Here is a 25,868-nt window from a genome sequence, read left to right as displayed (position 1 = left end):
CCTCCGAGTTATGGCGAAAAAATTTTACCAGTCCCTTGGCCCTTCGTTACATCGAGGTTCCACTGTATTAGAACGAAACCTCAAGGGGGATCTCAAAAGTAATTTAAAACCGAGTCTGCCTTCAATTTATGATATATTTTAAAAATTTTGACAAGATTTTTTGTAAGTGAAAATTGCTGTGATGCCGTTTGGACAAATAGACATGAGCCTCTGCACGAGCCAGATTTGGGACACGCTCCATGATAAAGATCTGCTCAATTTCTGCGGAAACACACTGTTTCTATCGGCCTATAGTATAAATCTACCAGCATTCTATCGCGAATACCGTTCTCTGATTGGCTACGCTACTCACTATCTATTCTCTTGTATATAGTGAGTAGCCCAGCAGTGTAGTAGTTAACAAACTGGCGGCCACTCCTTTGCGTTTTCGAAGTCTCTATTAAGAGGATTTAGATAAAGTTTTGAACGACTAGCAGAGGTGCTAGTAAATTTACTAAAAAAGCTGTTACTCGCTATTGATTTCTATCGCGTGACAGTAGACTCGGGCTGTGCCCTCGTCAACTCAGTCACGCGATTGAAATCTCGGGCTCATAATCAGTCACGCATTAGAAATCTCGAGCTCATAACTGTTATCATCAATCAAAAACTTTATTTTACTTCGAATTTCCTGATAGCAAAAACATGCTAATATCTCCGAAGAAAATAAATTCACATAGTTAAAACTAAAAAATACACATAATAGATACATTCATCAAAATTTGTTAGCAACTGATTTAGGAAATGGATAAGAATAACCAAATAAAAATGTGTAATATATACATGAGAAATTTAACCGGCTACATTTAAGATTAGTATTTATCACAAAATGAACAGCATTCCTCGTCCAAATCTGAAGTTTTCAGTGCAGTTTAAAAGCAGTAAGAGATGTGGATACACGAACACTATCCGGCAATGAGTTCCATAGTTTGCTAGCATAATAACCGCGAAATGAGTGACGACCATACTTTGTTGTATTAGACTTAAATAGTTTGCCTCAACTCTCCTATCAAAAAGCAAGCAGCTGGTTGTGTTTGAATAGCCTGAGCCAACCCATTTTCCAAAAAATATCGATAAAACCGACTTTTTTGACGATGTCTGTGGCGTTGAAATGCAGACCCAGCATACATCATGTAACCTTGGTAACAGCTTCTCTCAAACAGTAAGCCAAGTTAGTCATCCGGAACCGCATGATATTTCAACAAGCGTGTGAGTACTCACGTCATGCATTTCTGAATTTTGTCTACATGACCCTACATCGACAGAAATCCAGCATTTTACAAGTTCACGTGATAAGCGTACCTGCAACGGATGTCAATAGAATGATATTAAATTTAAAATATAAGGTTTCACACCTAATGTCAATGACTGCTCCCAGAACTATATCGTCAACACGTGTATTTCAGGTCCAATGTGACTTTGTCACGTTTATTTCTTTATTTCATTAATGTTTATACCGCGGAAAACAAAGAAATTAAAGGACCATTCAGTTGTAGCCGCAACTGAAAGCAATGCAAATGCTTGGCAAAATTTCCTTTGGTTATTATCATAACAGCTTAACAATACTTGTTAAACGAATATCTGTGATTCGTGCGGACAACAAAGAGTGTCTAAGTGGATGTCATAACCCGGTGTCAACACCCACAGCTATTGTTTGATAATCACGCACCACGTCGTGACCTGTACGTGATGGATATAGACTGAAGTCCGCATTTCTGTTTCTCATTTCATCTCTGTTTTCACAGGAGACACATGATAGTTCAGCAGTGAGTGCAGACGTCCTGACTCAACAGACACAATGAGGACCCTTAGAGCAGCGACGCCGATTACTCTGCCCTCACATTACGATGAAGCGGTTTGTCCAGAAATTTTGCCTTCAAGGAGATCAAGTATGGCTTCCACTACGACTCATCTGCCTACGTTGTGCGAGGGTTCGTTGGACTGTAACATGTTGTCAAGATTTGTGCCACCCGCATTTTCACCGTCGGAACTGGGAAAAACAGAGATAATAGCGCTTGTAGGATCGCCTTCTCATCCCAGAAGAGGACAGCTGTTTAAGTCAGCTTCAGAGAGAAAAACGAGATCTCAACAGAACAATCTCTTTCCAGACTTGAGCAGGAGAGAAATAGCTAAAGAAAACGTTGATCCCGACAAAATGCCGGCGGAATGGGTGAAAAGACTCCGACGGCCCCAGCAATACGAACTGACAAGAACAGTGTCGAATCCAGTCATTTCTAAAACGAGAAATTCTACGCTGGGTACTAAGACGTCGAGCCCTCCAAATTCTAAAAGTTTACCACGACTTAACAGTACCGAACCCTCAAGAACGATCACCGAAAATGAACATTCTGCAGAGCTAAGAAGACACATCCAACAAGAAAATATGGACTATGATATCTTATCGACCAAAGCTGTCATCTTAGAACGCTTTCTGAATAGTCAGAAATAAGTGCACATTGAATGTGTCTTATGCTTGTATTTTAAAGCATTGGATTGCCATTGCATAACTAATAATGTAGTAACCGTTCAAATGTCAGACTAAGGTCAGATTCAACTTATGCAACATCACAACATTGTTATATAACAAATCTCGTGATCGTAAATTAATTTATTTGAGGAGAAAAAGTTCTCACCGCCTTGAGCGCATTAGAAGCGCAATGAGACGAGATAGTGAAAAGAAAATTAATGATTGCGCCGGTTCGCAAACAAACAAACGCCACGGGAACAAACAAACTGGTATATTTTCACTCAATTTTGCTAAGTTTTGTAATCAGAGGGAACTAGTGTCTCTGAAATGACCCAAGTTGGTTGTAATTCTGTTGGCGTTTTGCCTAGAGAGCAAGAGCGCTTTATAAATTGGATTTTATCGGCTGTATTATATTATTAATTGCAAATTATTGAAAAAAAATATCTGTGCATATTTCAATAAACTTTGAAGCCTTTAAAGTGATGTTTGCAGTTGACTATATCTTTTCATCAGGTTCACCTCTATACCTGTACACTGACTGCTAATTTTAAGGGACGAGTTTTCCGCCGAGTACATGTACTTCAGCGAAAGTGCTGACAATTGTTCTTATTAGCTTCTGTGCAACAGAAAGATTCTTCATAGGATTATTTTCAGTCTCCAGTTAGAACTGAGTGTTCGAAGAAAAATTATTATCCATAGCGATTCAGTTTCTACATTACCAGAAATTTTTTTTCCGATTTCGTGGTGAGCCGGCAGCTGAGTGATTCCTTAACTCATCAACATGAATACACAATACGTAGATTTTGAAGTGTTGGTCAGGGATCTAATAGTCAGCTGACTTTGATTCCCTACGGCAATTTTCATTCAAATTAAATATTTGGTGAACACTTAATTCAGTGCTCGGTTAGTATCACAAGGCTAAAATTTGGACGTATCTGAAACTTTGGCCAACTATCATGCACTCTGTCGAAATTTCGAGAAGTCTTTCTGAATGTGACATTGGACTGACAGGGAAAATAAATCTGATGATTTCAGAATCTCGTTTCTTTCTTTGAACATACAAGAATACTTTCTATCTTAGAAAATATGTAGATCAAAATTTCAGTTATCGAATTTTTTCACAAAAATTTGAGTGACATGCAACATCGCACGTTTTATGCCTTGAGTACGTGCAGGCTTTGATTTCGTGCAAGGCAAAGGTCATCAAAGACAATGAAGCGACAAATTTCATATCTCTGTTACACACTTCTCACTCTCGTTCTGTTTTCTCAATAAAATAAGTCTTTGTAAAATCCACAAGAAGTAGATTAAAAACCCAGACCAAATATTTCACACATTTAACGGGGCCCTATCTTTTGAAATCTATTGTTACTGTTTCAGCCAAAGCAAAGAATTCAAGAATTCACCTACTGTACCTTTGTTGTAGCAACGAAATTTATTTTATCTTATCTACCTATAAATTATCTTTCTTCTGTTTAAAATCCTGGGTAATAATGATAGAAGATTCCCGTGCAAAGTTGAAACAAAGTTTCGAGGAAGTTTTAATGCATTTTCTTTGCGCGGTATGTGGTAACTTGATCAAAGTCTTCCCTTCCCCCCCAAAAAAATACAACTATGACATCCCGATAACGGCAGACACGCAATTTATTGATAACATTAAAACAGCTAGATAATCCTAAAGCTTCCATGACAGAGACAAGTCCACATAACTTCCTTCCGATCTAAAGCGTTGAATCATCAACTGACTTGAAGGATATTTTTGAATTCAATTACGGCAGATACGTCTTCCAGACTAAAAAAAACACCAGGCTGACAAAGGACTAAACTAGAATGTTTTGACTTCAGTTTCTTCGAGTGAAATATGACAAAGAAACCTCCAAACTCATCACACACACATGATCAGCCGATACACGAGGAGCCGGGTTGTTGGTGTGATATATACCAGTGACGTCAAAAACGTGCAGGTAAGAAATTCTGCTATGTTCTTGTTTTTAGACACTAAGCTAAACATTTTATAACATCAGTGATAACCCTGCTTACAAATTAAATTTCCATGCTGTCTTTCGTACAAAAAAGATGTTCCGTGTCATCTGAACTCGCCAATTTTCTCACAGAAAAGAGTCATCACTCCGTTTCTGCTGAGGGCAGCAGCCCTGCTGGAAATTAATTCAAAATTAAGGGACTTTTGTTCCGGTAGTCAAGTCTCGTGATCTCTGTTGTTTTAAAATGCGTTTCAGCAAAACCAGATCAAAAAACCTGGTTGTAATTCCTGTGTCACCTTTTAAATATAAATTTATCTGTTATTCTCTTTTTATCGTTCAATTCGGTTCTCTGCAAACTGAGTTCTATTGAGCCATTAGGGGCTCACTAGGGACCACATCACTACACAAATTCATCAAATATAAATAGTTATTTTTTCTTAAAAAAAAAACGTTATTATCTCAGCAATACACTCATAATAAGGAGACTAAAACTTCTTACAAAATGAAATGTTTGTTTAGTTCAATGAATGTAAAAAAAGGCGAAAGCAAAAGCGTCAAGTTTGCGTCACATCCCGTGGCTTGATTAGCGCGATTTAATTAACTAAACTACCGAAGTCATTGTAGCTTTATTGTTCAGCTGGCGTGTGTGTATTTCGCAATAATTTTGTCTAATCATCGCCTTAGTTGTATAACAAATGCCGTGCTCTTGAGAGCGTGTAATAAATTCAATGTTCACGTGTTCAACACCTCGGCCATTTTTGTTTCAGTTGAGTGGTTCCTTTGCACTTTACTATCGGTACCAAGCAATGGCTACCGGGCAATTCATGTGTTTATCATGATCTTCACGACTCTTATGATCATCATTTCTATTGTTAAGAATCAGAGTACTTTGAAGCAGCCACTTAAGCATTAAACCATGATTTGAAAGCCCCATTAAAAGTGGCTGAAACTTCCTCATGCATGACTGTGATCCATGTCACGAGAAATTTAAATTGTTGTCTGTATAAATTTTTGTTATTCTATGTCTGTAATTTCCATTATAGAAAGACTGAACATCCTCATTTTTCATTTCTTTACAGTTTTTTTTCACAGAGAGATCTTTGAATATTTCATTCTACTTTGCCGGACTAGAACTTTCAACTGTACGCGTTTCCACAGAGAAAAATTCTTATCCAAAGAACGACCCTTGTTCTCAAACGAAACCGGTCCAAACCAGGCATTAGAAGAAATCGACAAATTTGATCTTAAACGTTTACAACACTACAAGCATTCAGTAGTCATATAATTTATTTTAATTTCGCCCGGACGTGCCAACTGCCACGTCCTTTGCACATTCGAGTGCGTGCTAGCCTTCGCCAATATTTTCTCGAGAACAGTGAATTTGTTTTGTCGTCAAGAAAAAATAAACATAGAAACAACTCCCAGTTTCAATTCTTTGGTTATTTTTTAATCATCTAAGCTACTTTTAATCCAAATCGTAAGGCCGAGTTGGTGAATCTATGCGTCAGAATTGAAAATGTCCTGCCTGTGCGGTGTACAGTCAGGGTTTGGGGCGCAGCCATGTTATAATTTTTACTCCCTTCTCTCCAAATTTCCTCTCCCCCCCCCGCCCCCCCCCCCCCTCCCCATCCCATTCCTCCAGTAACTAGTTACCACCGTAAATACAAACCCAATAAATTCCATGACATAATTATCGGGAGATGTTTCAGGTTATTTAATTAAATTCGTCGAACTTAACACATCTTAAACCTCTATTGTTGTATTTCACCAAATTCTCTTGGATCTTACATATACCTTGACCGCCTGAATATAAGCTATTTTCAAATGTGCAGGTCAAGTAGCTCAGACCACCCTCAGAATAGTGTTATTCTTATCCTCTGCGAGAGAGTGGCCATCTTAGTATTAGGGTGCTTGTCCCGTCTTTCACCGCTGGCGGTGAACTGAATTTTGATAACTCCGATCCTGTAACGAACACAGTTTTTTTCTTATGTGTGACAAGAAAAATTCATAAAAGAGGAATTGAAGTAGCAGCCAGACTAACAATTTCCGACAACGCCGGGATTCAGTTGCTCTACTTGATGTGCGAGCTCCAGAATTAAAGGTGACCACTTGTGCATACTCCCACACACAGTTACTAGCACTCCGATAGAAATGATCTCGTGATTAACTGCTGATTGCCAACTGATTGCCTAGATACAACATTTTGATTATTTCAAGTGTTCACGAGGAGCTAAAGAGCCGTTCGAGTACGTTTCGTGACAGAATTTGAAACCGACCGGAAATTTTTTCGCCCCATGCAGCTAATTCATTTTAATTCGTCAGACTCATGGTGCAATCGTCCCCTTCAATAAAAAAATGATTTCCTGCTGTATACCTAAGTGTAAGAGCGAATTGCCGAACGCCTGTGATTCTTGACATTTATGTGATAAAGTCCTACCCACTGAATACTAAAGTATAAAATTCCCGTCTGCAAACTGATTAATGACTCCCTTCTGTGTGACTGGACACGAATTCACTCAACCATGCTGGAGCTGAAAGAGTCTGTGCAGACCACAAAGGAATAAGGTAAGATCGAAAATGTAAACGAACGTAAGGGAAACCACAGAAATATTAACACTGATAGCACCCGGGGAGTGAATGTGGATGTAAAATTCCCCTTTCTTTCAGTTTTAAAGCAATCAAACGTGACTCACATTTTCTACTCATGTGTTGTCCAAGGGAATTATCAACCTAAGGCAGACAATAGTAGAGGTATTTATCACAGCTGTTATCACCAAGGGCCTTTCTTAAGCTTCCCACAACACTGTTTTATTTGGTTAATATTCAGTTACTGAGTTGTACTGCTACCTGTAGAGCATTCCTTAAACATGGTTCAAAAAATTATTTGTTCCACTCCTTCTTTAACTTTGTTGATGTAATAATGGCAGTGGAAGACGGTTACGTCCGCTGCCGGCTCCTCGTGCAGTTTAAGAAAGTGTCAACCTTTAGGTGCGTCACGTTCAGCAAAACCTATTCATTACCACTTTTTACCGGATGTTTAACTGGAATTTTTTGTTACATCTCCTTCATCTGATAAGTTAAGTGGAATTCCTAAGAACGTTTACATTCAGTGCTCAGTAATTAAACTTCTGAGCTTATTAGGTATCTCACTCGCTGAAAAGGGAATGTATTATGTTTTAAAAACATTTACATCTTTTGTTCCCCGGTTAAGAAAGAAAATGTTTTTCAGCTTTTTGTGCTCATAATACACACAATAAAAATTAGGCATTTCGCCATCAATTTAAAACAAGTAGCAAGCTTATTAATGGCAACAGCTAAACCGAGAAAACGGAAATTACCTACCAGAAATGAATGTCTTAAACATCGATCCTTAGGGCAACTGAATCCTTTCCAAAAAATACTGGGTCATGTCTACCTGAGTCAAATTTATCTACCACTGATAAATAAGTGATCTAGTGAATACGAGAGCGTATTAATCAACAAGTTAGTCCGGCTTAGATTCATTGTCAAACGTTTCCGCTGGTATTCGTTGGGTTTGAGCTATCCGGTATTAAATGTGCTTAAGGTACACAACTTTGGAAATCAAACTGGGTTCAATTCAACAAACTTATTTCCGACCTTTTCGGAGAATATTGTTATTTCACATCGCTGGATAGGTCCTGCGCGCGCTTTTAGATTTGCTTTACTCGGTTTAATGTGTTGCTTGTTTATCTTGCCTTATCATTGTTGTTCTTTGTTGTTGAGGCGGTCTTGAAGTTTTCTTTTAAATATACCTAAGGTATTTAACTGACAACCTTAAGAGCATCGCAAAAATGTAGGATTATTTACAATGGCAGTCCTCAAAAAATATTTCAACAATTATCGTTCTGAAAATCCTTCAAATTCTATTAGCCGGGGCGAGTGTTCTACACGAGATCCAAAGTCCACTTTACAGCTAGACAAACCAAACCACAATATGCAAGACTGAACAACAAGTTGTCTGGGCAAGTGCCGCAATCAGGTAAATATCTGTTGGGAAAAAGAGCTGCTGATAGATTCAGCTAATATTCATATGGAAGTCACTTTGGCTTTGAATATAGTAATAATTGCTATCATGTAAAGAATGCAAAAGAACCGGCGATTGAGTCCTATGTAACTTGAGCATTGCGAATCAAAACGTTCTTCGAAACTATTTGTATGGGTTAAGACAACTGATCATTATATTCAGTTGAACAGCATCCTTTGTAGTTTTAATCTAATATGAACAACACAACTTTACACATTTCTATCTAGTTGTTTGATAATTTAGTTAAGTGCAAGCTTAAGTCCATTTACTGGAATCTATAATTCCCTCACCGCTGAATGATCTAATGGCCGACCCGGCTTTTAGTCGTGCAGCAGTGCACGCTTTAGCTTACGATAATTAACGTCATTTACAAATTTTGCTTTGTCATTTAATTCTCTTAATATGAACAAAGAGGTTTGTCGTGGTTAAACTGATCATGCTGGTATAATACAGCTGTTTTGGTGAAACACTTGAAATTGTTCATGCCTTACGATATGTGACAGCTTCTGATCCCAATGGCAATATATGCGCTGTACACGACTAAACACATGCTTAAAGACATAAAAAAACATATAACCACGTAAATAATATTTTTCTAAGATCGGATTTAATATTGAAGTCCTTTTCTACTCGCTCTACCGAGCGGCCTTTTTGTTTTAATGATCCCTATAGGTCTCGCCATTTACTCTAAATCCTTATCAAACATACGCATGTGGTTGAACTCGTTCGTCTAGCCATATTGCCAGTCGAAGAAGTGGGTGGATGGCAGACTGTTGATCAAACGTCAGTGAGAAAATGTAGATTGCATTCAAAACATTTAACACCAGCTGGCTGGTGATTGAACAACTTTCAAAGTAATCCTTTCCACAACTCTTTTGTTCTAAGGAGTTTTTGTGTGAGGAAAAATTACTAATATGCCCTGAAATACGACAGGTCAGGGAAGAAACTGTCAAGTAGCCAAACCACATTGTGTTAATGATCCACTGTTTTAGAACTTTTTATAATAGAAGGGGTTAATCTAATTCTATCGCAATGACTTATACAGTTCTCTGATTTTAGATTCATAGCTTGGAGCTAACGCAGCGTCGATTTCTGCATGTCTTTTTTTTTTCTCGCGTCGTGCGCAGGCCGGGATTTATTTGAAGTTTTCCAACTTATATGTTTAACGAAGTTAAACGAAAAATTCAGGATTAACATGCATCTGCGTTAAAAGCAATGTTATTTAAAAGGCTTAAAAGGCGTTGTTCAATTATCATTATCAGATAAGTCAAGAAAGGAACAAAAAAAACCTCTGGAAAAAAAAAAACAATTCACTGAACAGATTCAAAACAAACATTCGTTAGCAACCTTGACATTACAAGTTCGAGGTTACAGACTGAAATAAAAGAAAAAATCAAAAAGTGGTTCAGCGCCAGACTAATCAAACAAAAGATTGGAAAGTAGCCTAGCAACAGATCAGTTGGTGAATGACAGGCAACCAACATAAAAATTCTTTTATTCCTTAAAAACGTGTCTCTAGTGGAAATTACTTTGAGAGGCACGTGTTACCTTCGAGGAGCCTTGAGTAATTGAGTGATTATTACACTCATCTTTCGATCATTTGAGAGCCCTGACATTCCCTCCATTTAATTTCTGTGTATTTTTCGATTGTAATTACAGTTCTGGCGAATTTATGGTGTTTTATTGAAAGCAAGTTTGTACGTGAAGGAGTTTACATACCCTGTCGGCCACATCAAACTTCTTTATATCAAACGTGATATAATCCGCTTGGTTAAATGTTATAGCAGATCATTTGCTAATTGTTCTTTTTTTTAGCTAACTCGTCACATTAATGCTTGTCAAAGGATTTAATTAAAATATTTCAACCTGACTGGAAAAGAAAGAAAAAAACAACACGCCCTGATCACGTTCACTACAATAGAGTGTATAAAGGTTCAGTTGCCAGAAGAAACGTCTCTCTTGTCCTCTGTGGGGTCCTTTGTCTTCACTAGTTTTTGTTTTGACTGTGGAAGCTAGTTAAAAAATCCGAAATGCTGAGACGTGAACAGTTTTAAAATGCATGATCCACTCTTGAGGAGTCAAGTGACCATACTTGTAGTAAATGTTTCACGGTGTCTCACAGTGCTTTGGTCATGATAGCCGGTCTTCAGAATTTTTCGCAAAAGCGTGAGTGGCAGGCTTAAAATAGGGTGGTAGTAATAGATAGGGACAGGGCAGGAATCGGGGAATTGGAGGCTAGAGAAGGAAGTACAGTGCCTTTTTGCCTCTGTCCCTTCAACGTGTTTTGTGTTCAAATTCCCCTAATTCTGCTTTTCTAAGTAGACTGTTGCATTTATCTATTAAATATTAGCACATACTTTGGTTACACGTCGATTATTTGCATTCCGCATGTGAATGTCATGTAATTTTATTTAAAATAACAAAAAGCCAGCCCACTTGAGTGTGTCCTTTGTGGTGGTAGACGTGATGACTGGCACGAAAAGCCGGCTTTCCATTCCGCGTCGATTAACCGTGTTATTTTCCCTTTAGTCGTGTATTTTTCTATTATGGATATGCCTTGCGTTTAGCTATTTCCTTGTCATACAAAGATCTACAAAACTGGTATCACAGAAGCCACGAAGTAACTTGACCTTCAGGTTTCTCCTAAAAAAGACTAAGTCACGCTCTCTCGAAAAACGCAAATAGATCAGTGATTTAAGAATTTTTGCTGATCGTGTTATGTTACATTTTGGCTCTAAAGAAGGTGGTATCATTCTCTTATCTTTTTCTACTTTTATTTGTTTTACAAGCAAAGAAATCAGTGCGGCTATAATCAGTTATAATCCTGTCTTTTCCGTGCACCGTTCGAGTAACCTCTCTGTTAATGTTCTGTTAAATGCTTTGAGCAAAGCCGTCGTAAAAATTTTAATCTCCTGCGCCTGCATGTTGCTCAGCGGTTCTCTCCTTCCTCAGCTTCCGCGGAGCAGAGAGATCTTGAGAGGCACTATGCAGCAGTATTGCGTGGTGATTTACTTCAGTCTGATGTTTCACACATTTTAGCCAAGTCTGGCCATCATTCATGTATTTATTAGAATACCAGCACTTTGCAAGAAGGAGTAATACTGAATCTGGCCTCCATTTCCTCATCATCCCACCGCCGTAAAATCGTTTCACGTCGCCTAATGCGAAATTGCACTTTAAGTCGACTTAAAATATTTACTGCACTACAGACCGGACTTTGTTCTGATAATGTAAATGTCAAGCTTATCTTTTTCTCCTGATAAGGAATGCGGAAGGAATCGAATCTCGAGGAAGCTGTAATATATATCTCCACGAACTAAAAGATATATTTTTTTTGCTCTGGCACAAGTTTTACTTATCAATGATGTTTTGAAAAATCCCTGTGCAATTTGTGTTCTCTGTATCTTACAAACTGAAGCAGCATGCTTGGCGTGCTTGAAGCACTGATACAACATAACATGTCATTCATTCTGTAAAAAGCTTTTAAAACAGATCGATTGCAGTCTAATACTATTAATGTCGAATATGTCTTTCTTCCTTGTTGAGCAACACGGAAGGAATCAAATTTCAAACTTCTGCCATGAGAGCCCCATGACAACAAATGTTGTGGTAAACTTCTCCATGAACTGAAGCATTTTACTTATTCATTGCGGCTGACATTCACCCACAAGTTATACTGATGAAAGGGTAACTATTCTTGCCCTAACTGACAGAGACTTAACTTCTTAGTCGCCGATCACAGTCGACGGGTAAATATAGTGCTAGTCTCGCCGCTTGTTCCTACTCTCTTCAAAGATTTGATTTCCTCTTAAACAGGTATGGTTGTCAGAGTAGTCAGGTAGCTGAAAGCCTAACTTTCGATAATTTAAGTCCACTGGCTAGATCCTCAGCATGGAAGTCCACATCCAAGTCCCTAGCCAACTGATTCGAGTCTCGTCTTTACTTTAATGTACGCTTCAGTTCTGTATTTTGGAAACAAAGCAAACAAAGTTGTTTTCAGATAAAAGTATGACAAAGATGAGAACGTTCTAGCATTCAAAAACAACTACAACTGTTGAAAATAATATTTTAGTTAATTCCCTGAGTTAGCCCCTACTGAAAAATGAATTTTCTTGTATCCCTGAAGTTGTTGTCGAAAACATCCAAATCAGATCGATGCCTTGTAACTGAATATTTATAAATCCTGACGTCATCGCATCGCATCGTCATCGATTTCACACCAAAACGCAAGCATAATCAAACATTTTGTTGTCCCTCAAGCTATTTAGCTTACGTAACCAAGGTACCCACCGTCACTTTTTATGGGAGGGGGCAAGGGTTGGCTGGCGGGAAGTGCTATCATAGATAGTCCCTTCAATCTGTAATAATCCCTTCTTTATACGAAATTTTAACACTGCCTCCTCGTAATCCAAAACTTTTGAGATTAACCCACCCCCCTCCAAAAAAAAATACTTCAGTAAAATTTAATTCGTCATGAGTAGGGACGGGCTGTATTTCCAACCAAATAGTTGGTGGGACTGCGTTGATACCGTATTTTGTACAGAGCCAATAAGGAAGGGGGGACTTCCTTACCCGGAAAAATTATAATTTTCAGAAACTCAGAAATGATATTTAGGTATTCTGGTAGAATTTTTAAATATTTCTGGTACCACCCTCCACCCCTTTTAAGACATTTTATTGGCATCCTCTCACCCTAAATCACACCACCCACCCACCCCACCCCCACCCCCCCGGAGTTCTCACAAAAAAGGACGGTTCCCTAGCTAATTAAAGAAACACTACTGCCATGTCATTTCAGTTTGCCTAAGTCGTGTAATTTTAATTCTGGAAGTTTTAATCGCATACCCTTCTGCAGATCACAAGCACCTCAGCGGTATTGGTTTAACTTTGTAGAACAGGAGTTTTGGACCAGTCAGAAAGAACACATATTTAGGAATGCTGGGTATGTGTGCATGCAGCGAATTGTTTAATTTATTTTATAATCTTAATTTTTTAGTTCAATGAAATAGCTAATAATGTAGATCGAAATCTGTTTTGTTGAACAGTTCTAATTACTGGACAAAGTCTTGAAGAAAGTTAAACATTCAACATCTGATGCAAAGCAAGTGGCTGGGTATTTTTACATGTAGTTTCAACTAATTTGCGCTCGGAATATAAAACAAATTTCCCTTTTACATGTACGCCTGTCGAATACTGTTTCGTCGAGAGTTTTTCAAGTTTTTCGTTTTAAGTCGGTCACGACCCTGCCTCCTGATTTCTCAGTGAAAGTCTGATAATAAGAAAATAGCTGTTTGCTGTTACCCAGGTTCAGAGCCTTCCTTCCTGCCTTCCAAAGTTCGGACTTGAAAGCCCAAAATCAAGGAAGTTGCTTTCGGTGAAATACTGATCCATCCATTGTATTCTGAAATGTTCAAGTCTTATGACTTCCCACAAGACTGAAATAAGCTGCCAGGTCAAGGAAATGAATTAAATATTGAGATGGTGAGCGGCGAATGAATTGCTGCTTCAAAGAACTTATGAATCAATTTGTTTTTTTGACAGCATTCATCTTGTAAAGAAAAATTGAAAGATAAGCGTTCCTTTGCGATTGTTAACAACACGTTGTTTTTTGTAAGGACGGGTAATTTCTGGACCCAGGGCCGATCGTTCGTGTTGTTTTGTTTTTGTTGACCATTTTAGCCTGAAACGTTCATAACGTGCATTTAAACAAGTATTTCCTTCCAATCGATAAAGTTTTAGGCAGTTTATAGGCCACCATGCAGCTGAAGATCTCCGACCTATGCAATAAATTAATTAAAACGATCGCGACGTTATTGTTCATGAGTTAAATATGTCCCTAGCATGCGGTTATTGGAAGGTGTTTGTCAAAACAAACTTCATCTAGCTATAGTGACTCTCAGCCTGGGGTGTGCTCTTAGTACGTTCTTTAAGAGGCCCTGCGCCTAAGAAACGACCAATGATTTCCGGCTAAAAAATAAAATCGGCCGATTTTTATCTCCCAAGTAGAGGTTACCAAATACTATTTAAAAATGAATTTCTTTTGTTTCAGTTTCACTTTAAACCAAAAATATCGAGCTGCAAACTTTTTCCGTCTGATAGCAGCAAAATCAGGCCGAAAATAAGCCCCCGCAAAAAACTGTTCAGAAATTACTATCACAACGCAAAATTATGAGAAAACTACACAGTGTTGAAGAAAAAGGCCATTTAATGCAATATCATTCGATAAACATCAAAAAACTGCCGAAGCGATTAAAAAAATAAAGTTTCAAATATTGCATACTAAATTAGATGGAGCGTTGGAGCTGATTTAAAATAATTATTTCTCAAAAGTTCAACGCTTTTGAAAGCAATCACAGTGATGAATCAAACATTGGAGGGATATACATCACGTTTCTGGAAAAACATTTTTCGGCCAAAGTATATTGACCTTGTACAAAGCGTTCAAAGTTACCGTGTTTACCGTTATCCTGCTACTTCGGCGAAACCGTGACTTCTCTTTTGCCAATACGGCCGTGGATAGCGTGTTAAATTAAGCTTTGACCAAGCTTACAATGATTACTACCTTCCCATGTTATTTCAGTTCTTTTTTTTTTTTTCTTGAAGGCTTTGAATTTTGTGGTAAAAATCAATGTTGCTATATTATGCTCTTCTTGTTACTGATCCTCTTCCAAACGCAGCAAAAATCTGTACCTGTTAACTAATATACATGGTTTGAAAAATCCCAATGTGAAGCGAGTGCGATAACTTCCTTTCGATGATTTTTTGTTAAGGGGGGAGCTTTTACACCTTCCCTCTGTTATTCGTTTCTTGCCAGTTTTTTTATTAGAAGGCCAATTGACAAAGGGATTACTAATCGTATATTTTTTAAGGTTTAGGATCGTATTTTCCCATTATGAATTTGACTTGGCAAGGCCGCCTAAACAGCATTTGTAGTATTGTTTGCATTAAAGGCTCAGCAATCTACAATTTAAATCACTCCGCAGTATTTCGGAAATGCTTGTTGGCAAAATTGTAAGCTGATAAATACCAATGTCATAACTACTATTTGTTATACTAATAATTTGAAAGTTAAAAAAGCTAAAAGCAACAGTTCGCTGCCAAGATATGCAACGATTAACGATAAATGGGGCCTTGGCTCCTCATGAGATGGGCTCGGAAAATCACTTTTTATCAGTGCTAAGCGAAATTTTCAAGGTGACACAAGCAATTCGGAAACAGGTTTAAAACACATTGTTAAGTATCCTAGCAACCGATAGAATCGGGTATTTCTGCCCTAACCCACACGACCAATACACCTAAAACTCGTTTTATCAGATTCACAACTTTACACTTTGAGCCAGCAAGGGCCCTGACATTCCCGCAAAATTTGTTCCAAGAATCGTTCAGGAGAGCTTGGTTAATAGAATACTGTCACAGTAGCACTTTTTATTTTGAACTTGACTCACGCGTTACAGGGCTTATACCGGTGATCACCAAACTGTGATGTTTATGAACAACAGAGGAAAATATTTCGGCTGATCAATTTTTTAAAACGATCTTTCCACCCATATTTATGGCATTAATTGTCGCGTCAATAGCCAAAATAGTGGTCAAATTAACGAATTGAAAGGTTTTGGATCAGTGACCGAGAGAAGGAAATGAAAATTGCAGCGATCACGTTCACATTATTGGACGCCCACTGATCCGTAAAAACAGTTTGTTCGCATCCGATTCTCGTCTTGCTGTCTTTTCCTCTGAGTTTGTTTACTTTAAAGCTAGCTATTCTCCAGCAACAAGGATGAAAAGAAGCCCACAAAGATAAAAAAAAAAGTAAACTGACATTTGAGACGTGACCACAGTATCGCAAGGTTAAGTGGCCGTGAATCGCGGATGTGTCGGTGGGTGAGTCTTGGTCGAATGCACATTAAGTTTTGCACCTTGATTACTGAGCAAGGTCTATCAAGTACTACTGCATTCAGCAAACACTTTCAAGAGTAATCCAAGTGCATCACATTTTCCTTTCATACACCTATTTTTTTGATGGACCAGCGGTAATGTCGGTGAGTCAAACAAAGTCTCTTGTTGTTGTTCAGTTGCTTGCTCTGACATTATTGCTTCAAGTTCCAACACATATACGTTTTACCGAGTGTTTCACGAAACACAGACAGATATCTGTTACAATTAGCTATTAGTATAAATCTACAGCATTCTATCGTGAAAGCCGTTTTCTTATTGACTACGCTGCTCACTATCTATTCTGTTATAGATAGTGAGTAGCTTAGAGGTGTGTGGTTGTTGACAAGATGAAGGCCGATTCTTCGCGTTTTCGCAGTATATGGGTAGATGATTTAGATCAAGTTTTGAACGACTGGCAGATGTAATTTATAATAGAATAATCAGATTATTCGTTCTCGATTACGATGCGTGAAAGTTGACTTCGTCAATTATGACGCGATAGCAATGCCGAGCTCAAAGATAATCTAACTGTTAAATATAGCTATCAGGTCATCACAGTCGTTGGGTGATTTTTATATCTGACAAGATTATTCTTTAGTCTCATTTTTCGGATTTATTTTATCGTGAAAAGGGATAGCAGTTTTATTTGCAACTGTTATATGTAGCGACCGGCTCCTCGGTAAAGACTCGCCAAACTTAATGATTAAACGTTTTAGTTTCTCTTTCTCTTCCCTGCCGAGCAAAAAGTAACGTTTTTGTGCGCAAGAGAAGAGTCTCTCGAACTCGGTATCCACCCACCCGCTCCCTTTCCTTCCTTCCACATGCCTCGTTCCTTGTCCACCCTGACTCACACTCGTGTTTCACTGTTTCAATCAGTAACGTTTTGAATAGGATGTTAAACTTCATGTGAGAGTCTCAAGTGTCCATTCTCCCTTGGGGCGGAATGCGGAAAGGGTCGTACACTTCTGTCATAACAACGGAAGTTTGTGGTTTCTGGAACCTCCACGAAGTCAGCAAATATTTGTCCTGTTCTTCGGCTAGACAGCAAAGTCTCAAAGGTCTGTTTACTGGTGTCTGACACAAAAGATCTGGGCTTTTTTTTAAAAGATGGGAGATTCCTAATTGAACTTTGCTGGTGAGTGGACTAATGAACATCATCGGTGCGTCACTGAAGATTACTGTAGAGAATTGTACCATGGAGCGGATGACGAGAATCACATGCTAGATTTTGAAATGTCGTCTTAGTTGCTAGTACAAAGGACCATAGGCAAACTCTTGGCTAAGGACCGACTGAAAAGGGGGCTACAACTAAACAAAAAAGTTTCATGAGTTCCGAGTACAATCCTACATGACGTTGTAATTCGCTTGTGCCACGTTGTCCGCCTCGGACTAAAGGGGGAAAATGCATGGCGGCTTTACGGCGAGAACTCAATGTATTTGAGCAAATTAAGGAGGCTCGAAATTGAAATACCGTCGAATGCTAATCTTTGAATTTAGATAACCTATACCACAATATTCAAATATGACTTGTTTTTTTTTTTTTACCATTGGTAATGATTGTGGTAAACCTTGGTTTTTAAGCGAGGCTGACTTAGTTGAAATCCAGTCATTCATTGTTTTCGTACGTCAATGTATGGTGGTTTGACAACTACAGTCACTACGGGACTAAGTTTTAAATTTTTATGAGTAACCTGCGAGACCGAGATTTCCTTCCCTTTCTTCTCGGTTAGAGACGAGAAGGAACTACTGCATGCAACCGCTCTATCGTTCGATCAACCGCCGTCCAGCGACCAGGGACGAATAAGTAAAAAATGCTGGTTTTTGAGAAGTTTTTACCGGTTTATAACTTACGCATGACAGATAGTATTCAAAACGCTGTATGTTTGCAAGACTGCTGACAATATCTGCTGCCCTGTGATTGACTGCAAAATGACAATTGGCAACAGTACGTCACGAACTCATCAAATTCACCTAACTTTCGCTGTTTGCACAGTTCCAGAAACTATTGCTGCACATTACTTCACCTCACCAAGCAATTCACTGCCAAAGGAGCATGATGTGAGGGTTGACAGACAGGTTATATAGCTTAGGTTTTAAATTATTTCAAAACCGTTAGTTTGTTTATCTGCAGGAAGCTTGCAGTTTGGAAAGCACGCTTCGGACAGCGTAGTCTTGAATGAAGCCAATTTTGGTTTAATTCGTCCTTTTCTTTGATGCTCAGTACTTCGTAGAAATTTCCAAAATTTCTAATAATAAACGGTGGTTCTAATAATAAACAGTTTGAATTGAGGTAATTCGTCGAACATAACTGAAAACTTGATTGCATGTAATCGTTTCTTATGCAGAGCACGACACATGCGACATGCGGACGTAGTTCGCGCATTCACGATAGGAAATCGAGCTGTTGCGAGCAGAGGTTCCCTCTCGTCTCTCACTGAGCAGAAACATAAGGCATCTCTGCCTCGCAGGGTATTTTGTGAGTAAAACGATAGTAACTGATAGCACAGGATTTTATGAGGTTCAACAATTAAGAGAAGATGAATATCTTCTAATTGATTTAAGATAACTATAGTACAGTGAAACCCCGTTAATACGACCATGGGCCATGGAAAATTGGTCGCATTAATGGGGTGGTCGTATTAACGAGGTAGGGTCACATTATGATGCAGCACGCTTTAAACTTGTACTGTACGTGAATATCATTAATTCCGCTATATATCAACCATTTTACAATTATTCTTCAACCTTACAACAGCAATTCATTGTAACTGAACAAAACGGAGTACATGTAATGCGAGAAAACAATGACGTCTTAAAGTTCCTCAACAGGATATGGCCTCTTGTGAAATGTCTGTTAGAGCCGTTATTTGTCAGATTGTGTTTGTCCTCATTCAGGAGGGGGGTGAATAGGTTTTCGGATCGACGGATTTGGCCTTAGAAAGCGCTTGGATTGTGGATTTTTGCGGCAAGTCGAGCGGATTCGCGGATTTTGAAACACAGTGAATCGTGGATCAGTAGTGAATTTTGGGGCGAATTTCGGATTCTTCCGGTCTTGTTGTTCGGATCTTGGGTCCAAAACGAAATTTGGATCATAGATCTTTCTTCAGCCTTGGTCGGTATGTTAATGAGTTCATCCAAATCATTTCTTTTTTCCAACGAAGCTCATTGATACTGTTACTGGAATTGTACTGTGTTATAGTCATCAAGCATGTTGCCTTCTTTTAGGCTATTCAGTTGTGCAAAATTAACAATGGCATTCACATTTACCAGTTTGCCTTTGCACTTTTACACTTCTGTTTTCGGATGTGGTCCTGGTTTCGGATTTGAACAAAAATATCGGCGGATCGACGGATTTGGCGAAAAAAAGGCACGGATCGGTAAATTTGCATACCCCTATTTACCCCCCTCATTCAGCTTCCTCACCAGTCAATTTAACCGGTCGTATTAATGGGGTAATTTTATAAAGAAAAATAAAGACTGAGCACTCCAAAAGGTGGTCGTTGGTCGTAATAACGGGGTGGTCGGATTAACGGGGTTTTCATATAGGAGAATGAGTGGGCTTTTGCTCGGATCACTATAAGGGGTGGTGCCAACGGGTGGTCGTATGGCAGGATTCCACTGTACCTCCTTTCAAATGAAAGATCTCCAATTGTGGTTAGTACTTTATACGATAATAGGAGCTGGTTGCGATTTTGAAATAATTGATTTTGAAGGACTGCTCGAGGCATGCTGGATCAATATTAAAGAAACTAGGATATTTCTTAAAAGCGCTTGTAGATTTTTTTTCAAAGCCGAATAGCTATTACCCTCTCAGCAGACGCTCTTAGGGCTCGTCACGCCAAAAGATCAATGCACATGCTACAATGCTCTTATTATGTCATTGCGTCAGGATGTTCACACCGCAAACATAACAACATAACGTTCTTCGAATGTCGTTATGTCGCGACATAGGGGGAACGTTATGTCGTTAAGTTAGCGGTATGAGCATCTTGATATAGCGACATAATAGCAACGTAACGACATAAGAAAAATCATCAACGTAACAATGTAACAAAGAACCAATCAGAGCGGCGCAAGCATTGTTGAACCAAGCCTACCAGCCAAGTCTGATCAGGAATGTTAATTTCGATCACCTGAAAGAGTATTGATGTCGTGATGTCTTTATGTCGTGATATCGTTATGTCGTGATGTCTTTATGTCGTGATGTCATTATGTCGTGATGTCATTATGTCGTCATTATGTCGTCATTATGTCGTGATGTCATCATGTCGTTATGTCGTTATATGTCGTGATGTCGTGTGACATTCAGTAAAACCAGACACCAGGAACAAAGACGCTTTTCCCGCCACAAAAACTTTTAATGTCACGCTAACCCTCCACGATGTGATCACGTGCTGTCATTTTCCACAAGCACGTGAACGTAATTACTGATCCCAGGGTACTGGATACGCCAGAAATAGTAAGCGGAATGCATTTTACGAATGCGTTTTTTCGGGTTCGAGATATCCCGCTGGGCAACATTCAGATGTACCCATTACAACGTGTCGACCAGATAAAACCTTTTAAAATCAACAACTCCAGCTACTTAATTGAGAACATGTCTTGTTTCGCCATAATATATCTCTACCATGTTACCCTTTCTTGCCTAAGTTAGTCGTAGACTAGACGTACTTAACCTTCACTTGTTCAGAGCAGGCGGCTTCTGTGATATTATTGCATAATCTAATACTCGACAAAATCGTTAACAGGCACGTGAGGACTGTTACCATGCCTACAAAGTAACATCACGTGTGCCTTCACGTTGTCCTATGAAAACGTGGAATGTAGACATTCGGAAACCGGGAACGTCACCATTACAAATGTGATAATTGCTCGTGAATGCAAATTACCAACCACGTTGTCTAGGTGAAAAATCTGCCCTACAATTTTAATTAGAAAGAGACAGACGTCTTTGGGTCATGTACAATGCATTTTGCCTCATTATTAAAAAAAATAAAAAATAAAACAGGACAGGTGCGACCTACTTGTTTCCTGTGGGGCAATTTTTCTGAACATTACTTAAAACCTAGATATTTGCATTGAGTAAGATTGATTTTGCGGTTTAGCAAATTTGCAATATAATCATTGTGATCTGAAGAGACCGTCTTTCTTACCTAATGGGAATAAACTTTTATGACTTTCAGCCAGCTGTGCACAGCTAAATCGCAATAGAGTATTATCGCTGTTGAATGACGTTGTAATAAAGAAAGTAATCACTGCAATTGAAAACACATTATTCAGGTTTATCTGCATATTGTTCTGATGTAGTTGATTGCTGTAATGATCACCAGAAACCAGCTGTCTATACCATTTGATGAATATTTAGCAGATAAATATCTACCTAGCCATGTCTGTCCTCAATACCAGAGTTTCTTGATTACCGTTGTCTACCTTCGGTACCGGTATTCTTTCTCTTCAAACTGCAGAAACGTTTCGTGGGATATGCATTTATTTTTACTGTTTATTTTATTTATTTTGAAAGATAACGAGAAACTGAAAATATTGCGTAATGAAAACCTGCAAACTCCTATGGAACATGGAAAGACCTCTAAGCATCGGGCTACCATTGTATTGTTACATAATCGGACCGGCGAGAACGGTTGTTAGCCGCACGTGAGGACAAGACTATAATCTCTGACCCTGGAGTCTGACATTTACAGTCTGAACCATGACTGCAGGGCTGCAGCCAAGTGTTTTCACGTGCGAATTCACCATTTTCTCTTGCAACGTAGTGGCTGAATATCATGTTCATTAAAGAGAGGTCTTTGTGGTTTCAATTTGAAGACTTTAAAGTCATTAACTTAATTCATGCTTAACAAAGAAATGTTTCAAATGGCTTTAAACGGTCGTTCCGTTTCGCGTTGTTTAATGTTATATAACTTAAAACCAGCCGTACATTAACGTGACATACAAGACATGCACACAGCACGTGAAGCGAAATCGAGAAGCGATTGGATAACTTAAAATATGGAGTAATTTTAAGTGGCAGATGTACAGAATATCAGTTTAATTGAGTTTACTTAAACCACCTGGATAAGAATACAATCACGGCATCACGCCAAATTGCAAACGTTTGCTCCTCGAGAAAGGCAGCTTTCTACACCTTCCTAGCCCGTCATTTAGTACTTAAAGTTGTTCTTAAGTCTTAAGGTAAGTTCAACTATATTCTGGAAACTTGATTGGAATGTTTGCTCTATTTATCAAAGATCGAGTTAATTATTTTGTATTTCCTTCGTTGGGCATTCTGGACTGTTTGTATTTCTTTATCCTCTCAAAATTGTTTAAAACAACCTTAAGCAACCACAGGCAGCCCAAGTCAGCGATGATAACATTACGTGATGATCGTGCTCTAAAACCAGCTTTCCTTACGTTGCTTCTACCTCATCTTCATTGCTTTTTGTTCACTTACTACTTTGTTAAGAGCTGTCCATGATTTCTACCTCCTAAAATCGATCGTACTGTTATCCGCGAACTTTAAGCTAGTTTCACTGCTCCGCTACCACGCGATGAATCATCTCACAGCTCGAGTTTTGGCCGCCATGTGGCAAACGGTGGCAGTCTGCGGTGACTGCAGCCTGAAGACGCCGTTATATTTCGTGGGACATCATTCAGATCCCATTCAGCTCTGTATAAAATGCGCGCGGCTTAAATTAAAGCAGATCTTTGTCTTAATTGGTTAAACAAATATGCTTTTCTACCAACAAACCGTCATAAAACTGGCTTCATGGCATGCACTCCAAATAAAAACTGTATTTGTAGGGCAATGCTTTGTTGTCTCACTTTAATTGAATTGTGTAAACCTATGTGTAATAAAATTGCCGACCGGTGAGTGAACAAAGGGCCAATACAAGAGTTTGTTTGCTATGCAGGAGTTGTTTGACTCTCATTGCTAATTAGGCCGCCAGTTGGAAATCACGCGAGCACGATCGCAGATTTAATATCAAAGAATGTTTCTTACATTCAAACGTGAAGAACCTAAATTCCCGTATAGCCCTTGAAAACGACAGGAAGTTGACAAGAAGCAGTGCGGCCTTGGTTTGATGCATTTAATTTAATAGGCTTAAGTTAAGGTGAAGGTATGCAAACCGGAACAGAATTAGATGACAGGTCATTTATTTAGTTGGGGTAATTTACAGGAGTAGTAATCGATACTAGGTACATTCCCAAATGTTCTTGCCGTGTTGATTTTTGGCGGCCTTTGACAGCAAATTCTATTTTACCTCTTCTGACATCAGGTGACGTACCTTGTCGCTCACAGAACAATATGAAGGAAATACTAATGATGAAGAAGACACACAATAGCCTGCTTCCACTACGTGGAAAAATATCGCCTCCCACGATTTTGAATTGCCTAAACCATTCTACGGAGCAGAAAAATTACAAAAGCCATGAGACCACAAAACCTGTGAGTGGAAGAGAGCGTTTATTTTCCGCGTCCACGATGAGCGCTTCTAGCTCTAAACATGGTTCAACTTTCTCTGAAAGAGACTTCACTCCACCGTTTACTCCACCGGCAAACGGTGATCGCGCGTTCCTATTTAGAAGGCCTTCCGAACATTTTCTTGAAGTCCTAGAAGAACATAAACAAAGACCAACTGTACCTAAAGTACGATCTTCCTCTTGTTTGCCTCCATTGAGGAAAACGACTCAAGGAGAAGACTCGCAGAAAAAGAATTTAGGAGGAACTAAAATTGCCTTCAGTGGTTACCTAAACGGAGAGGATGTCGTCTCTCGCCAAGTTGAATCTAATGGTGGGCGACTGCTGGCTTCTGAGCAAAGGAGCGATCCGACGGCAACAAACCTCGCTAACAAGAAGATTCTGCGAAAAAGTCACTCTCTACCTTTAATCAAGCCATACACTGCTTTTACCGCAGGAATAGACTGTGTTAACGTTTCCGTCTCTGGAAGTCACACACCAACCGATATCTTGAACGATGAACAAAAACTTAACACCTGTGACCGTATGGACAATGCGCCCATCGAGGAATATTTAGAAGAACTGTGCGATGAAGGCGACCCACTTGAAGACGATGAGGAGGAAACGTTAGAGAAGTTTAGTATGATATGTCACTGGCTGAAAGAATGCGAAAAAGCCAAGGTCGTGTAGCAGCAGGATTTCAGTAAGCCATTTAGGAAATGCATCTGTAAACATCGACTTTTATGGACCTTGCCCCGGACTTTGCATGCGCGGGTATATGTATTGAAAGATATCAGCGCTTGATTTGTCTTTTCATATAATTTTACCATACCTAAGGAGCCGGCGTCCCTGGGATAAATGGGCGCTATCATGAGTCATGATAGCAACATGAGAGTCCCCATGCAAACAGAAATTCCTTGTGGGCATTACTAAAAGGAATAATTTCATGTAAAATGTTAATTTTATGTTTCCTTTAACTTAAAGAGTAGTATCGCTTACGCGGTTTTGTTTGCAAAATTTTCAGAGTGATTGGTGATATATAATTGGTGTGTTATGTAAAAATGTTAAGCTTTCTGCGTTACATTTTTGGGTCTCTGTAAGAAATAACTGAAGTAGGTGGCTAACGTAAGCTAAAGCTTTTACATATTTTGAAAACAGTTTGACCGGAGTACTGCTGGTTCTCCTTTCCTACCCGGTTAAACGGCAGAGCTCCTTCAGGATTAAACTCCAGCTTAAGTTAATCGTCTTATATGGCATCATATGAAATTTAAACTCACCATCAAGGAAAAACTAACATCGAGCCGGATAATTTAATCAAAGTTTTTCTATATTAATTCATTGGGAAGTCTTTCAAAGTGTGTTTTAAGTTTGACCCGGGGTGTCTTTAACATACCACTAAATCCGGTACTAGTCACGAAATCCCGGCCGGTACGGGGTTTAAATTCAATGAAAGTTCATTGGAAGATTTTTGTGAGATATGTATTGCTAGTTAATGTAGTGTTAAATTGATATAATTTTGCTACAAATTTGAAAATCGTTTCATTTCTCTATCACAATAGCTTTTGCTTTTTTTTATTGTAGTACTATCCTAATTTATATTCCGTGTTATTATACTATAATTAGACAAGGAAAATAAGGCGACCTGCAGGCTAGTGTGAAGGCGGCCGACCAAGATTGTTATTTACGTCCTGTCCACTAGTATAGTGGCTGTATTTGTCTAAGACATAGCTGGATTTCTGCTTATTTTACGATACTGGGTGGTCTTTTTGGTATATCTACATTTTACAGTAGAGACGATAAGACTTTTTATCGCGACCGAGGGTGTGTCAAGGTCATTTATCTTCTGTGGACTTTGTACATAAATGAGTGGTGTGTGAAGATAATTTATTCATCTATTGTTCAGTACGCGAGAACGGGTTAATGAAATAAAACTCGATTTCATTCAAA

General features: G+C 38.8%; 2 protein-coding genes and 2 long non-coding RNA genes across 12 annotated transcripts in view; 2 read left to right on the top strand and 2 right to left on the bottom strand.

The window, feature by feature from the left end:
• LOC149097979 (uncharacterized) overlaps positions 1 to 8,176 on the bottom strand; it is a 25,534-nt gene extending 17,358 nt beyond the window's left edge. Inside the window, exon 1 of the long non-coding RNA XR_016203774.1 lies at positions 7,828 to 8,176. This is a non-coding gene — a long non-coding RNA (uncharacterized LOC149097979). The remainder of the gene's footprint in view (positions 1 to 7,827) is intronic.
• On the top strand, positions 1,756 to 2,986 carry LOC110044005 (uncharacterized). Its single transcript, XM_020749514.2, has one exon. It carries the CDS (start codon positions 1,835 to 1,837, stop codon positions 2,483 to 2,485), a length of 651 nt encoding a protein of 216 aa, XP_020605173.2. The 5' UTR covers positions 1,756 to 1,834; the 3' UTR covers positions 2,486 to 2,986.
• On the top strand, positions 4,135 to 25,868 carry LOC110044008 (uncharacterized). 9 transcript variants are annotated; one of them, XM_089278069.1, is made up of 3 exons: positions 4,135 to 4,467; positions 13,386 to 13,472; positions 23,740 to 25,868. In XM_089278069.1, exons 2-3 carry the CDS (start codon positions 13,466 to 13,468, stop codon positions 24,609 to 24,611), a joined length of 879 nt encoding a protein of 292 aa, XP_089134195.1. In that variant the 5' UTR covers positions 4,135 to 4,467; positions 13,386 to 13,465; the 3' UTR covers positions 24,612 to 25,868. The 9 variants fall into 9 exon arrangements, with proteins under 9 accessions (XP_089134195.1, XP_089134196.1, XP_020605180.2 ...); XM_020749516.2 differs by lacking the exon at positions 4,135 to 4,467 and adding an exon at positions 6,199 to 7,050; XM_020749515.2 differs by lacking the exon at positions 4,135 to 4,467 and adding an exon at positions 8,186 to 8,485.
• On the bottom strand, positions 11,555 to 21,688 carry LOC149097978 (uncharacterized). The gene is made up of 2 exons (XR_016203776.1): positions 21,619 to 21,688; positions 11,555 to 12,492 (listed from the first exon to the last, which is right to left on the bottom strand). It is a non-coding gene; the product is annotated as an uncharacterized LOC149097978 (long non-coding RNA).

This window comes from Orbicella faveolata, unplaced genomic scaffold (genome assembly GCF_042242905.1).
Source record: "Orbicella faveolata isolate gen_17 unplaced genomic scaffold, um_ofav_v1 contig_46, whole genome shotgun sequence".
NCBI classification, from domain to species: domain Eukaryota; kingdom Metazoa; phylum Cnidaria; class Anthozoa; order Scleractinia; family Merulinidae; genus Orbicella; species Orbicella faveolata.
This window is presented reverse-complemented; position numbering and strand designations above follow the sequence as displayed.